Genomic DNA, 14,581 nt, shown 5'->3' on the forward strand with positions numbered 1-14,581 from the left:
GACTTTGGCTGTTTATATGTTGCCTGTCAGATTCACATTTCTTGTAACGAAATACTTCTCACCCATCTTGGTTTTTAGTAGTTCACTTCCTTATTTTTTTTTTTAATTGATTAATTTATGTGGCTCCAGTGGGGTTTAGTTGCGGCACGCGGGATCTTCGTTGCAGCATGTGGGGTCTTTTGTTGTGGCACGCGGGCTTCTCTCTAGTTGCAGTGCACGGGCTCAGTAGTTGCAGCACACAGGCTCTCTAGTTGTGGCTCGCAGGCTCTAGAGTGTGCGGGCTCGGTAGTTGGCAGCGCACGGGCTTAGTTGCCCCGCGACGTGTGGGATCTTAGTTCCCCGACCAGGGATCGAACCTATGTCCCCTGCATTCGAAGGCGGATTCTTAACCACTGGACCACCAGGAAAGTCCCTCATTTCCGTTTTTCCTTTAAGTCTTGGAGCCGATTCAGTGTGTAGCTGCAGGAGCGACCCACTAGATAAGCCTCTGAAAGGTCAAGGGCTTAACTGAACCTCTTAGAAAGAGGAAATCAGACTGGAAGTCTTGCTGGCCCCTTACATTCTTCAGAGCATGCCTAGCTCCTGTCAGATCAGAGGTAGGAGCAGCAGGGTTTTTCCTATTTCGTCTGCCATTCTCTGTACAGATCAGGCAGTGGCAAGCATGCCCAGCTAGACTGGAAAAGCAGAACGCTGGAAGCCACCGCGCTCGGTTTGAATTCGCTCTTTGTTTTCTCTAGTTTGACAAAATTAGAAGTTGGTCTTCATACGAGGAGATCCATGAAAACCAGCCCTGTTCTTCCGAAGCAAATGGTCTCGTATGCAGCTGCGGGGTTGGTCCTGTGTTGGACATACCTGTGATACCTGTGGGCACGCAGGTACCTTTCTGCAGAAGAGCCCCTTCACTGGGACCTGTTGCGGCCCCGTTGTTTTGTGCCTGTAGAATCACGCCAGGAAATCCTGAGCCTGAGCACCAGAATGATTAAAAACTTGTCATCAAGATGCATGCAGGGCTTCCCTGGTGGCGCAGTGGTTGAGAGTCCGCCTGCCGATGCGGGGGACGCGGGTTCGTGCCCCGGTCCGGGAAGATCCCACATGCCGCGGAGCACACAAGGTCGTCTCAGCGACCTTGGATCCTCGACTTCTCTATCATTCCCTTCTCCGCAGACACCTAGTGAGGTTCCTTCCTTCTCTGTTCTGAGAAGCAGATAAGGACATTTTTCTCCCTCTGATCTCCCTCATACGTGTTCTTCATCTCTTCAGATACCTCTAACCTTTTTGGAAACAGTGGAGCCAAGACGTTTGGCGGCTTTGCCAGCTCATCATTTGGAGACCAGAAACCTGCTGGCACCTTTAGCTCTGGAGGAGGAAGTGTGGCCTCCCAAGGCTTTGGGTTTTCCACTCCAAGTAAAACAGGTACTCCTATGCCTGTTAGCTGTGGTTATTGTTAGATGTATATTTAACATTGCATAGACCTCTGGAAGGAGAGCTCTCTGGGGTGTTCTCAGGGGAGAGTATGGAGTATGGATGAAGGGACCTTTTCCCCAAAATTCATTCTCTAATTATTGAGCACCTACTACGTTTCTGACGCTGTTCTAGGTCTCCTGAGACATGTTAAAAAGCACAGAATGCATAGCATGCAGCCCTGAAGAGAACTTCATGTTTTCTTAGGGTAGAAAGCATTGTAAATATTTAGTTGCATTTAACAACCAAAGTGAGGGAACATGTAAGACCGTGATAGCTGAAATATAAACAAGAAAGCATCCTAAGTCAGATTTGCTTGGATGCCCATTCCCTGTGATGGGCAAGAGAGATTATTTATTTAATTTCTTATGTCCATATCATTTGTCCTCCTTCCCAAATCACTTTTTTTTGTACTTGTGAGTGTAACATACGTAAATGTATTGATATTCCTGTACATATACAGTATCCACATATCATAACTCTGCAGCTCAATTAATTTTTGCCGTTGGAATATACCCACGTAGTCAGGAATAAAGAACGTTACACTACTACTTTTTATCCCAGCTTTACTTTTAAAGTATACATTTATAAACTGTGTGGCTTCTTATAATCATGTATTATTACACTTATAATTAAAAATTTTAAAGAACAATATATGTTTACTTGCAAAACCGTACTTCATCTCTGTCAGCTGCCCCTCTATCCTATTTCTGTCTCTGAGATCTACAGAGGGGATCTGTGCATACCTGCCCTTGTTGTGTGGAAGAGTGTGTGAAAAGACTTTTTTAAGGCAGGGGGTCAAGGGGGAGGATATTTGCTGAGCAAGCAGTTCTTCAAAATAAAGCAAATGCCCCGCAGGTGAGCGGGCAGGATACTTTTCCCTTGTGTGTATCTGAATTTATGGGGGGGTGTTGCAGAGGAAGGACCCTACCCGAGGAGCAGATGCCTGGGTGGCTCTGACTGAGGAGCAGAACTGCCCCAAATTAGTACCTGGAATCCCACCTTTTAGAACCGAAACTGCTGAGGTTTCTGCACGCACTGTGCACCTTTACTCAGACCCGTGCCTGGGCTGGGTTAGTCTACGAGTGCTAGTTTTTTTATACTCCTTCCTAGAATTTAAAATGGACTAGAGGGCTTCCCTGGTGGCGCAGTGGTTGAGAGTCCGCCTGCCGATGCAGGGGACACAGGTTCGTGCCCCGGTCCGGGAGGATCCCACATGCCACGGAGCGGCTGGGCCCGTGAGCCATGGCCGCTGGGCTTGTGCGTCCGGAGCCTGTGCTCCGCAACGGGAGAGGCCACAACAGTGAGAGGCCCGCGCACAGCAAAAAATAAATAAATAAATAAAATAAAATAAAATGGACTAGAAATGAGCATCACAGCTTTATTCTGCCGCCACCCTTCCCTGCAGTGAATGATTTAAAAATGAAAGGGCTACAAAGGTTTTGGTCCTGCTTGACAAGGCAAATATTATTTGACTAAGAAATTTTAGGTTATTAATCATCAAGACTTTTAAATTTACTTTTTCAGGAACCTGATCATGTTTTCTTCGAGTCTTGTGTTTATCTTCTATGTTGTTCCTTATCCTGGGATCATGTCCCAGTTGATCTGAGAATTTGCCCCTTTTATTTTTGCAGTCTGAGAGAAAATGTGTCCTCCCACGTTTCAGAATATTTTTCCTATTTGATTACTTGCCCCATGAAACCACCTAGATTGAGGTCTCGAGGGATTTTTAGATTGATGGTTTGGATGGGTCTCTGAAATCCCAAAAGTGCCCATCCTCCCTTGAGTACAGTTGCAGTAGAAAATAATACCACTGGAGATCATTTGAGGAGAGAACAGGAAGTGGGACAGACTGAAAATGACCTTCCTGCCACCCCCAGTCCACTGGGCTCACCCCACTGCTCTGTCAGTGGAGTTGCTGGATTTGGGGGTAGTGGCGGGGGCAGCGTGGCAGGTGGTGGTGAGGGGATAGGTAGTCTTGTGAGTCACTCAGCCCTGTTCCAATCCCAGCTCTACTGCTCACCAGCTGGCTCAGCATAGATGAGAGACACGTTCTCTGAGCCTCGGGGTCCTCACCTGTGAAGTAGGGAGTCCCAGGTTTGTTGGGAGGATTGAAACAAACTGGTGTACAGCACCTGGTACGTGGAGGGCCCTCAGTAAATCAGAAATATTATCATTGAGTGCTACTAAATTTCTGTCTCTTCTGGAGGAGAAAAAATATAAGCATCTAATAAAATTGGAACCCCCCTAGCATCAGGAGTGATTTGCCTGTCTCCAGAAATAAAGCCCAAGTGACCATTCTCTTCTGTTTCACGTAGCTGTGACATGGATTCGTTGTTTTGGGGGCATTGTGTGTGTGTGTGTGTGTGTGTGTGTGTGTGTGCGCGCGTGCGCGTGCCTGTGCGCTTAATCTCCTCCCCTTCCTGTCCAGTATACTTTCTGTATCATTGTGACTTCTCATTTTTCACTCACCTTCCACCAAGAACTCTGAACACTATTGAGTACAAGGCACTAGATAAAGGCCTGTGTGTCCAGGAAGAAAGTGTAACCAGATCTGTGATCAGTCTTAAATAATTCAACTGCAAGGGTTTTTTAGCACTTTTTTTTTTTTTCCAGTCTGTTATATTTGTAACCCAACAGTCTCCATTATCATGGCTTGGAATTTCACTCAGGGTTTTAAAATACAGAATGTAAACCCAAACGTGAGCCCGCACAGAAAGCACCTTCTCAGTTGTGCTTCTGCTGTTCGTGGTAAATAAGCAAACGATTGAACCACAAAGTGGCAGCTAACTAAGGCATTCAGCCGACAGCTTTTCGTGTCCAGCGGTTGATCTTTCCTGTTGCAGGTGGCCGAAGCTTGTGCTGTGATTACGCTCATAGTAAGAAGGCCTGAGTGATCCCTCTGTCAACGGGATTCACTTTCTGAAGGGACGAGAATGAGGTCCCCGTCTCCCTGGGCAAATCGCCTCCTGGCTCTGCCTGGGCCACCACTCCTCCCTTCAGCATGTAGCTCCTGGGCCGATGGTCACTGTAAGAAATGCCCTTTAGAGCACACGTCCTGTACCATTTTGCTCTGTTCTGCTCAGTAGATACTCAACAAGTGTCTCTGCCGATAGCCTAGAGTGATGTATGTAGCATCTTGGGGTTTGGGACCCCTCCTCAGGAGCAGAAGGAACAGTTAGGGAAGGACCTTCTGTCTTCCCGCCTGATGGGCATCCAGCAATCAGGGGAGGTGGCCTGGGCACGCCTGGCCCTTCCTGTGCGGTCACCTGCATGCGTGCCACCCCTGCAGGCCTGTGTCCACATGAGTGAGAGCGCTGGGAGCCTGCCCAGGGGGTCGTGGACTCAGGGCTCTCCTCCCGGCTGATTGATGGCCTTATCACATTTATGCAGCAGCCATCCTCCAGACAAGAAACGGTGTGCTTTTTTATTGAGGAGTAGTTCCTGACTGCAGAGAGAGAGCATTTTTTAAAAATTCTTCTGTACAGGGAGAGAAAGACTCCTGTGAGAGATGTGAGAGCTCTCAGGCTCTAAATAAGTAAAAAGCACCTGGCCGAGTGTCAGCCTCTCCATCTCCTCTGTAACCCGGCTCGCAGATTCTCCCTGAGAGGGGATTTGAGCCTCTAATTTTATAATTTGTGTTTCCGTGAAGCGAGATGCCTTGCCTATGTGATGATAAGTAATAAACTCTGACCACTTTGACAGCTGCGTAGGGATCGGCGCTTTTGAGCGTGACTTTTCAGTGAGGAGTCTCAGAACACGGCAGAGGGTCTGGGCGGGGGTCTGCGCGCATGGGGTTGGTTCTTGGTGGCCGTCGGATCTCACGAGGCTTGGAGCTGATGAGTTTAGCTTGCCTCTGGGAGGGATCAGGGAGCTCGCAGACAAACATGGAGTCTGCTGGATTCTTAGAACTCCGAGGAGCTCTCCTACGTGGACCCCAGACCCCTCTGCTAGAAATGGAGGGGCTGGCGGGTTGGGTTGGGTTGGGTTTGGGTTTGGGTTGGGTTTGTTATTTTGCTGGTAGAAAGGGTGTTGCCCTTTGCTATGGTGTTTTGAATTTGAGTTTCTAACGTACTTTCCCCTTTCTCCTCCCTCTTTTGATTTGGTTTCTCACTGCTCATTGTCTTCTCCTCCTGTCTCCTTCTCTCTTTCTCCCCGTTTCTGTTTGTTTGCCTCTGTTTTGCTCAGGTGGCTTCGGTGCTGCTCCAGTGTTTGGCAGCCCTCCTACTTTTGGGGGATCCCCTGGGTTTGGAGGGGTGCCAGCATTCGGTTCAGCCCCAGCCTTTACAAGCCCTCTGGGCTCGACGGGAGGCAAAGTGTTCGGAGAGGGTACCGCGGCCGCCAGCGCGGGAGGATTCGGGTAAGCCCCCCATAGAGGCCTGGGCAGACCCACAGGCTCAGGTCAGCAGAAGCACTGGGGCCCAGTACTGCTGCTTTGAAAAGAAAGTTCTTCTGTTTACCCTACTCTCGACTGAGCTGAAAGCCCCTCCCTTGAAATCAGCAAACCAGTCGCTCCAGGACTCCTGTTGTCTCCAGGGGAAGGTTCGTGTCTTCCAAGGCAGACTCTGTCCAGTACGTGGTGGACGTCCGCCGTGTTGCTGTCCCCTGATACGTGGCGTCATGGCTGGCAGATCCCTGTTCTCCTGGTGGAGCTACAGGATTGGTTAGAGGAAGAGAAACAGTCTCACCGTGGCTGCTTTACAGCCAGGATTGCCCCTTGTGTGGTGACTTCTGTTAGGAGACTCTGAATGAATAGTTTCTAATCACATTCTTTCCTCTTGGGATTGTTGCGCAGAAGGCCCACTGTCCTCGAGCGAACAGCTCCTTGTGTCCCCTGCTCCGCTCCAGACCCCCAGAGTGCGTCTTCGGTGCACAGTCCCCTGGGCCAGCTTCCTTAGGCACTGCCTGGGCCCCGTGCGTGTTTCAGAGTCTCCATGACTGCTCAGCCTTCAAGGTGGCTCTCACTCCCTTGTGCATAGCCTCACTTGAAAATGCCATATTAGAGATTTGCTTTTAAGGGTCCCAGAAATTCGGTCTGGTTACCAAAACCCCAGGGAAAAAATAGCCTTCACCACACCACAAATTCCCAGTAAAATATATGTGGTGATGACTACAAAGTGTCTCCTTCAAAGGAGGTGTGGAGTCTGAGATTAACGTCTTACAGGCCTCTCGCTGTCCTTGTCCTCAGCACTGGCTCAGGATGTGTAAAGCTAGAGGGCTGGGGAGTGGAGCCAGGGGCTTGTTTGGGAGAGCTGTCAGGGTACATGGGATGAGGGTTGGCCAGGTGAAAGCATCTTTATCTTGAAAATAAACTCAAGTGGACTCCTTATTCATACCCTTTCCTCCCCATGAAAGGTGCTGGTGCAGCAGTGCTGGCGAATTTCAAGGAAAGTGAGCAAGTCGATGTACTGCTTCTTAGATTTCCTGCAGAGACCAATGGGTCTTTTAAGTTTCTCCCAGGAAGTCAGGAAACCCCAAGACTTAAAGTTAAGAAAAGCTTTTAAAGGAGAGTTGGGATCGACTTAAGCCGGTATCCTGGCAGGTTCTGACGGGCACTGTTCTCGCCAGTGGCCGCCCAGCACATAATGCTGCAGAGTTGGTGGAAGGTTCGTGGTTGACTAGGAATCTGGAGGGTTTTATTTATTTATTTGAAACCAGCTATTTTCTTCACTAGTGAAAAAAAAAAAAAAAAAGTATCAGATTCTGCCTTGGCTGGGGGCTCTCCCACATAAATCCTGACTGGCTGGTTCCATTTTGTCCAGCAGAGCTGAGTTCCAGCTTTGGTTTGAAATCTCCGAAAGAGCCTGTCACCTTTTTTCAGGTACCTGGCCAGGAAACTGTATCTGACCCCGACTGACATCTGAGGAGTTCCCACAGGCGTACATGAGAGACCCGAGGCAGGAGTGGGATTAGAGTAGGACCAGTGACCTGGAATTTCCAGACAGTGGAGGAGAACTCAAACACTGGGCAAGGAGGGGTTTCATATGGCGTCCCTTTATTTTTCTTCCCGAAGCTGAGGTGAAGGTTGGCTCTGGGCTCTAGCCTATTTGTTCTGAGAGGCGGCCACTTTAAACCAAGCGAGTCACCTCGAATCACGCGAGTCTCACTTCCTGAGACTCGGGAGGGGGGATGAGGCCGTCGGGCGGCAGAGTGACCGCATGGCCACGCTTAACCGCAGCCTCATTTCTCGCCGGAACCCAGGTTCGGGAGCAGCAGCAACACCACGTCCTTCGGCACCCTCGCCAGTCAGAACGCCCCGACGTTCGGATCGCTGTCCCAACAGTCCTCTGCGTTCGGGGCCCAGGGCGCGGGATTCTCCGCCTTCGGGTCAGGCAGCGGAGGTAGGCAGCCAGACCTCTTCCCTCACCGTGGTCCCTCCTTTTGTCTCCTCAGTAAATGCCTGGACACCCCCGGCCCAAAAAAACAAGAATGGGTGGTTTTACCTGGCTGTTCAGTGTAGTATTTTAAAAGCCAAAAGTGCTTGAAAGACAAAATGTTCTTTTTAGGTTTTAATTAGATTTGTAACACTCTGCTGTTTCTTACCAAGTAAAGAAGTGGCTGACCTGATTTTTCTTTCAAGATTTGAGGACCCCCCCAAAATAACCTTGATTTAAAAATCAGGTTCTACTAAACCGTGATTTAAAAATCAGACTCAAAAAATAAGATATAGAAAAAAATAAGACGTAGAGACTTTACAAAATGTCTTTCATTTGTTTGGCACTCCACTTCTCCACATAGTACAGTGTGTGCATTCTGCTTTTATCCTTGCACCACAGTTATTAGACACAGAAGTTAGGCACCGTTATTATTTTACAAATGACACAAAAACTCCAAGGAACCAGTTTGCCCAAAGGGCCAGACGGTGAGCAGCAGAGCCAGGCCTAGAACCCACGTGTCTTGCTGCTCTGGCCTCAAGAAGAAGAGGAAGCAAGTGGATGGGAGAAGTAGAAAAAACATATTTTCCCGACGCAGTGGATCTGTGTGGCACGGTGCAGCAGTGAGAGGGTGCCTACCCAAGACCCTCTGCCAGTGCCCGCCAGGGATGGGGGAAGAACCCTGAAATAAAAGACCACGGCACTTCCTGCCCACCCGGACCTGCAGGCAGTGCAGGAGGAGGGAGACAAAGGGAGGGAAACAATGCAGCCTAGAGACCACCTTTGTCTTCCAAGTGTGTGGTGGTGTTTTTTTTGGGTTTTCTGTTTGTTTTTTTCTTTTGGCTGCGTTGGGTCTTTGGGTCTTTGTTGCTGCGCGGGCTTTCTCTAGGTGCGACGAGCAGGAGCTACTCTTTGTTGCGGTGCAGGGGCTTCTCGTTGCGGTGGCTTCTCTTGTTGCAGAGCACAGGCTGTAGGCGTGTGGGCTTCCATAGCTGCAGCATGCGGGCTCAGTAGTTGTGGCTCGAGGGCTCTAGAGCACAGGCTCAGTAGTTGTGGCACACGGGCTTAGTTGCTTCGCGGCATGTGGGATCTCCCCGGACCAGGGCTCGAACCCGTGTCTCCTGCATTGTCAGGCAGGTTCTTAACCACTGCGCCACGGGAAGTCCTGTGTGTGTGTGTGTGTGTGTGTGTGTGTGTTTTAACTGCACCCTTTTCCTCTTTTTCAGGATTCAGCTTTGGATCATCTAGCTCGTAAGTATCTATCTTCAGTTATTTTGAGTCATTAACGAAGGATGAAAGAGTGTATGGTATGTGAAAATACTAGTTTCTGCTCTGTTTGTACGTTTTGTGCCCATTTTTCCTGGTTTAAAAGCTTGTCCTAGCAGCATGGTGGTCTGGCAGCAGGCTTTGGGTTCTGTGGACTTGCTGATCTCGGGCATGTGGCAGGAGGTGCCCGGCTTGGCCTCTCCTCAAGGGCTGAGCCTGAGAGAGAAGGTTGTGCCTTCTGATGAGCAAAGTCTGGAAGGCAGGACTTGAGAGATGCTTTTGCTTATTTTGCTGTTGGTGTCTCAGGAGCTTCCTGGGCTCCAAGCCGATTACCAAGTCTTATTTTTTTGATCCTCGCTCTATGCTTCTGTGTAGAACTGCATGACATTAAAAATTCAGGGTCCTGAACTTTGAACACAGGGAGTGGCACAAGCCCCGAAGCCCTTCCTCAGAGCAGGAGCTGATATGCCTCTCCCGGCGCTTCCTTGCAGGTCTGTCCAGGGCTTTGGTGGCTGGAGAAGCTGAGTGGGTGTCGGTGTTCCTTTCCGTTCCTGTGACCAACTGCGTTCTCAGCTCCCCTTCACTGAGAAACCCTGGAGCAGTCCTTTGAGCTGGACGTTCTCATTGAAATACACACCCCGAAAGCAACAGCAGAAACCAAACTCCAGAGATGCTTGATTGCTTGTTTTGTTTTCTATTTTGTGTTGGTTGTTCCCCCCCCCCACCACTATTAAACTGTTTCGCCTGTTTCCATACAGAATGTATGTGGGCTTTTTCAGGTCACAGCCAAGGAGAGAGGTTTCCTCATTTCTGTGGGTCTGAGAAACCTGCACAGCCTGCCATCAGCCAGCAGCACGTGTCTTCAAAGACGGCTGCCAAAAGGATCCAGCATAGGTTACGGATAGGCAGGCACTTCTCCCAGACAGTCTCCCCTGGTCTTCTCGGACTGGGGCCCTCCCCAGGGGGAAGAGGTTGAGTGCTGGCCAGCGCCCTTTTGAGGCCATAACTCGGTGTCTTTTCTTCACGTCCTTTTTGCTGTTGAGTATGAGGCCCCTCAAGGTGCCAACTGCGTGACTGAGTAGAGGGAAAGAAACTCACTTATGCAGGCATTAGCTGAGTTTCGGGAGAGGTATTAACACCTCAGAGTACAGGTAGCTGTGAGGCAGGCGTGGAAAACCTGCCAGGGGGTGCTGGTGACAGGTGTGCTGCCCTTGGAACACCTCTGCTCATCCTCTCAGTTTGGCTCTTGGGCTCTGTGTGTCCCACGGCTAATTTCTTATACTCTGGCGGCGAGGTGGACAGTTGATTGAGAAACAGCTTTTATCTCCAGTAGGTGACGGTGACATTGGTGACCACTCCTGGCTCCTGTCTATGAACCGCAGTGCACATAACCCTTGGGTAGACCCAGGAGTTGAGAAGATGTTGCTGCTGCCTGATGCCACCAGGCAGGTGTTGGCTAGGGTGGCCTAGAGGTCGCGACTTTGGTCTCACTACAGTGCTTGTAATGCAGTGTTCTTAGGCCTGTGATGTCCTAGCCAGTTGCTGGCAAACAAGGACTGCCTTGCACCAAAGCATAGGTATAAGAATTTGTTATCTTTCAGGCTCAGAATAGGACAGCGCTTTGGCTTGAGTCATTAGCAGGGGAGGGTTGGAAAGGGACAGTTATTTAGATTTTTATATATTGGAAAGTTGTATTTTGAAAGGTGTTAATAAAAGTTTTCCATGTGATTGAATTCGTCACATTACAGCCAGTATGACCTGGCTGGTTCTGTTGGCTTGTTGGGAGGGTAGACCCCGGGGAGGTACCCTGGGCCACAGCCTGCCCTGCCGGTCCTCACTCTGCTAGGGGCTCTGTGTAAAGTACAGACTCAGAAGCCCCAGTCTGGCAGACTGTGATTCAGTAGGACTGAAATTGGTACTGGACGCCCTCCGGCTGAAGGCAGTAGTTTCTTACTCTCATCAGAAGAGGAGCCTCCTAAGTGCGGCATGTTGGGTTTCAGGAATCCCAGGCCGGAATTGGGCCCCTGGGTGACTTATCCTGTTTTCTGTGCAGTTTATGAGAGGAGAGTGAGAGTCTGTTCGTATGTTCCATTAATCAGGGCGTCTGCCTCCTTCAAAGAGCTTGGACTTCAGTCATTTAACGGGTACCCTTTTTGGTTTTTGTGGAACTGAAGAGCCCGTCTCCACCTGTTCTCATGTGAGGCCCCCCCAGCCGCAGAGCCAGTCCCCAGACGTCCACACGGGGCTCATTCCTCCCACGTGTGCTCTCCCTAGTTCGTACACAGGGCCATCTTGAGACAAAGGAATTCGAGCGTTGATGGGAACAGCTCGCGGTGGAGGGCCTTGCTTTAAGGGAGCAACGTGACTAAACGGCAGGAGCTGACCTGCCTCTGCGTGTCCTCCTCCTGACCGGCACCCAGACAGAGCCATCTCCTGCGCTTATGTTCCCCCCAGAGGCTCTTTTTTATAAATAGAAGCTGGTTTGGCCTAAACCCTTGACCTCAAATTCTCTGTGTAATCCTCCATCGAGGTGGCATGTGACATCTCTCCCTAAGGCCGTATCAGCTGAGCTCGGCCAGATAACACCCCCCGCACTCACTGTCGGGCGCGCAGCCACCAGGGAATGTATGGCTGGTGTGGGAGCCCCTCTGAGTTCCTTTTTTGGGGTCGATTTCGCTGGTGGGTGACAGGGGTCATCTCAGAGCGCAGCCAGCATGCGTCCCCTGAAACCCAAGCTCCCAGGATGCTGGGCAGGGAATGCACGGTGGCTCCAGCCTGCCCGGGGAGGAGACGGTGGGGCTGCGCCTTCCCCAAATAGGGGCAGACGGAGAGCAGCCGCGAGTGTGAGGGTCATGTCCCCTTGAGAAGGGACCGTGACCGCAGATGGGCCCGGGAGGGCGCCTGCTTAACCAAGCTGTGGCGCAGGAGGCCTCCACTTCAGTCTGAGATACTGCCTCAGCAGGGCTGAGTCCCTTCAAGCTGTGTTTTCGATAAGCTTCACAGGTGATTCCCACGCAGATGGTCCACGGTCCACATTTAGAGAAACCTTTTAATGGCAGTAACTATAAATATCTTCTTCCTGTGGAGCATCTGAAAGAGACCCGCACTCCCACGGCTGTGTTGATTTGGCCGTGAGTCCAGGGTAAGGGATCCTTCTGAAGCTGTTGATGAGGGGCACCGAGTTTAAGTTTCAGCTGCATTTTGGGCACCTGCTCAGAAAGGAAACACAAAAGCACAGGTGGGCTGTCAGCGCCTTCCTGTTCGGCAGCTTCTGAACGCCGCCTCTGTGAGGTCTCCCCGATCAACGGGTGGGAGGAGCTCCCCTCCTTGACCTCATCCTGTCTCCCGGCGCGACTCAGTCCCGCTGCCTCTGGTCGCCACGTTGTGCTTCAGACAAAGTACTGGAGGAGGAGGGGCAGGTGTCCTGCACCCTCCTGAGCTTGGCTCTGTCACCCTTTCCTTTTCTCTTCAGTTCCGTCAACTTGTGGGTTCCCGCTCGGTTTCCTCACAGAGCGCCTGCCCAGTGCTCCCGGGCATCGGCCGGCTCTCCTGCTGCTTCTGGGTGTCACCTGCTGGGCGGAAAGCAGGGGCAGGTGTACCTCCCGGCCCCGGGCTTCCAGGATCAGTCTCTTCTTCCTCCTCCTACCCCGGTTCTCTCTGATTTGTCTGTTCCTTCATCACTCACAGGAGGAAAAAAAAGCAATTAGACTGAGATGGTTTTAGCCCCCAAACCTCCTCTGTCTTCAGAATGTTTCCTACGGAACGTTTGTATACTCAGCCAAAATAAGAATGGTTCCACGGTCAGATAAGTTGAGGAAAAGAATGAACAGAATGAAATTTAACACGTCTTTTTATCGGACTCTTTTGAGCCTTTAGTATGCAAATTTGCTTTGTAAATCAGTAAGATGCAATAGTCTGCCATTTCCCAAATACTTTTACCGTAGAACCTTTCTGCTGGAGCCAGCTTCCTTGAAACTCATCCTTGCTTCATTGTCGGTGTCGCTGGACAAAAAGCATAGCTTATTTACTTCCTGCAGGTTGTGTTTCCAATACACATTCCTCTCTCTCGTATTCAGTGATAATAGTAGTGGTAGTTCGTTGAATGATTACTGTCTGCATGTTTAACTTAACATCTTCCAGATGAGAGTGAGACCAAGAGAGTAAGCAGTTTGCTGAGTCCTAAGCCGGGCAGCGGTGGAGCCAGAAGGAACCGGGGCAGTGCCTGCTGCCCTGCCCCTCACCGCACCCGCCTGCCCTCGACTGGGCCCTGGCCGTCCACCGCTGGCTCTCGTGATCGTCCTCCCTCAAGGTGGTCGTTCATTCTAGAGACAGTACCTGCCCAGTTGTGCCAGGGACACTGCCAAGCCCAGCACATGCCTGTCGTGTCTACCCCCACGGAAAGGAGCTGACATTGGGTGTGGACCACGGTAAACGCGCTGCCGGTTGTGTAGTCGGTTGCCGCCGTTCTGCTGCTCCAACTTGTGCGTGATCCTCCGACTGAACCAAAACCCCAGCGGGGCGGGACGGGGGCGGGGCTGAGTCTGTGGTGCCGGCGTTGGCGCACACCATGTACAGATAGGGGCTCGCGTCCGCTTCCGGAGGAGGAAGGCGATCAGACCCCGGATGAAGCAGCTGGCCCCACGCCCTCCGGCTGTCCAGGCCCCTCCTTCCTCCGCCGTTTCCTCCGGGCTCTGGCTTTGAGGCCTTCCAGAGTCCCACAGGCGGTCGGCCACAGACCCACCGAGGCGGCAGTTACTCCATTGTTCCGCCCCTCTCTGCTCGTGAGTGGAGTCCCGTCCATTCCACAGCCCTGGCCAGAGATTCTCCACGTCGTTCGCGGCCCCGGCCCGCCAGCTGCAGACAGTGAGTCAGTGTGGTGATGGGGGCACGGGGCAGGCCCGAGCCGCACGTCGCGGCGAGTCCAGCTCATCGCTCCTCCTGGCCTCCCTCCACCTCCACTCCCGCCGGCCCAAGCGGGAATCAAAGAAGCCGGCATCTGGGGGCCGAAGATGATCCTGTTCGATTCTATCCTCAATACAGAAGGGAATTCAGACCCAAAACAGGGAAGAAAGTGACTCAATCCAGCAAGTAGAGTTTATTGCTTAAGGTCATGTGTGTGTCTGGGCTCGAATCCCATCCTAGCTGTGTGACTTAAGGCAAGTCACTTAACCTCTCTGAGCCCCAGTTTTATCATCTGTAAAAAGGGGGAATGATAATATATTTGTCTAGGTTTGCTGACGATTAAATGAGACATTATATATAAAGCTGGTGTTATTATTATTATCATCATCATTTATTAGAGTGAGAGCAGAAGGCTAAGTTCCCCATTCCTGACCCACTTCTCATTTACGGCACTCAGTATAACGGCGGTAATCAAAGAGCTAAAATGAGTCTGCTGCAAGAGCTGAGTCGCTTGCTCTCGTAGCTGTTTATACTCCAAAACAAATGAGCTCAACTGTCCAGAGGTAAAATCTTGCTCA

The 14,581-nt window shown here is 50.9% G+C and overlaps 1 protein-coding gene across 12 annotated transcripts in view; it reads left to right on the top strand.

The window, feature by feature from the left end:
• NUP214 (nucleoporin 214) overlaps positions 1 to 14,373 on the top strand; it is a 102,498-nt gene extending 88,125 nt beyond the window's left edge. For 7 of the 12 annotated variants that reach the window (XM_024762151.1, XM_024762153.1, XM_024762154.1 and 4 more), the window contains 4 exons: positions 1,261 to 1,413; positions 5,650 to 5,821; positions 7,663 to 7,802; positions 9,593 to 13,235. In XM_024762151.1, the coding sequence (XP_024617919.1) occupies positions 1,261 to 1,413; positions 5,650 to 5,821; positions 7,663 to 7,802; positions 9,593 to 9,711 (584 nt within the window). In that variant the 3' untranslated portion in view covers positions 9,712 to 13,235. The other 5 variants (XM_024762155.1, XM_024762159.1, XM_024762163.1 and 2 more) reach the window with 3 other exon arrangements.
• The last annotated feature ends 208 nt before the right edge of the window (positions 14,374 to 14,581 follow it).

This window comes from Neophocaena asiaeorientalis, unplaced genomic scaffold (assembly GCF_003031525.2).
Source record: "Neophocaena asiaeorientalis asiaeorientalis breed wild unplaced genomic scaffold, Neophocaena_asiaeorientalis_V1.1 scaffold78, whole genome shotgun sequence".
NCBI classification, from domain to species: domain Eukaryota; kingdom Metazoa; phylum Chordata; class Mammalia; order Artiodactyla; family Phocoenidae; genus Neophocaena; species Neophocaena asiaeorientalis.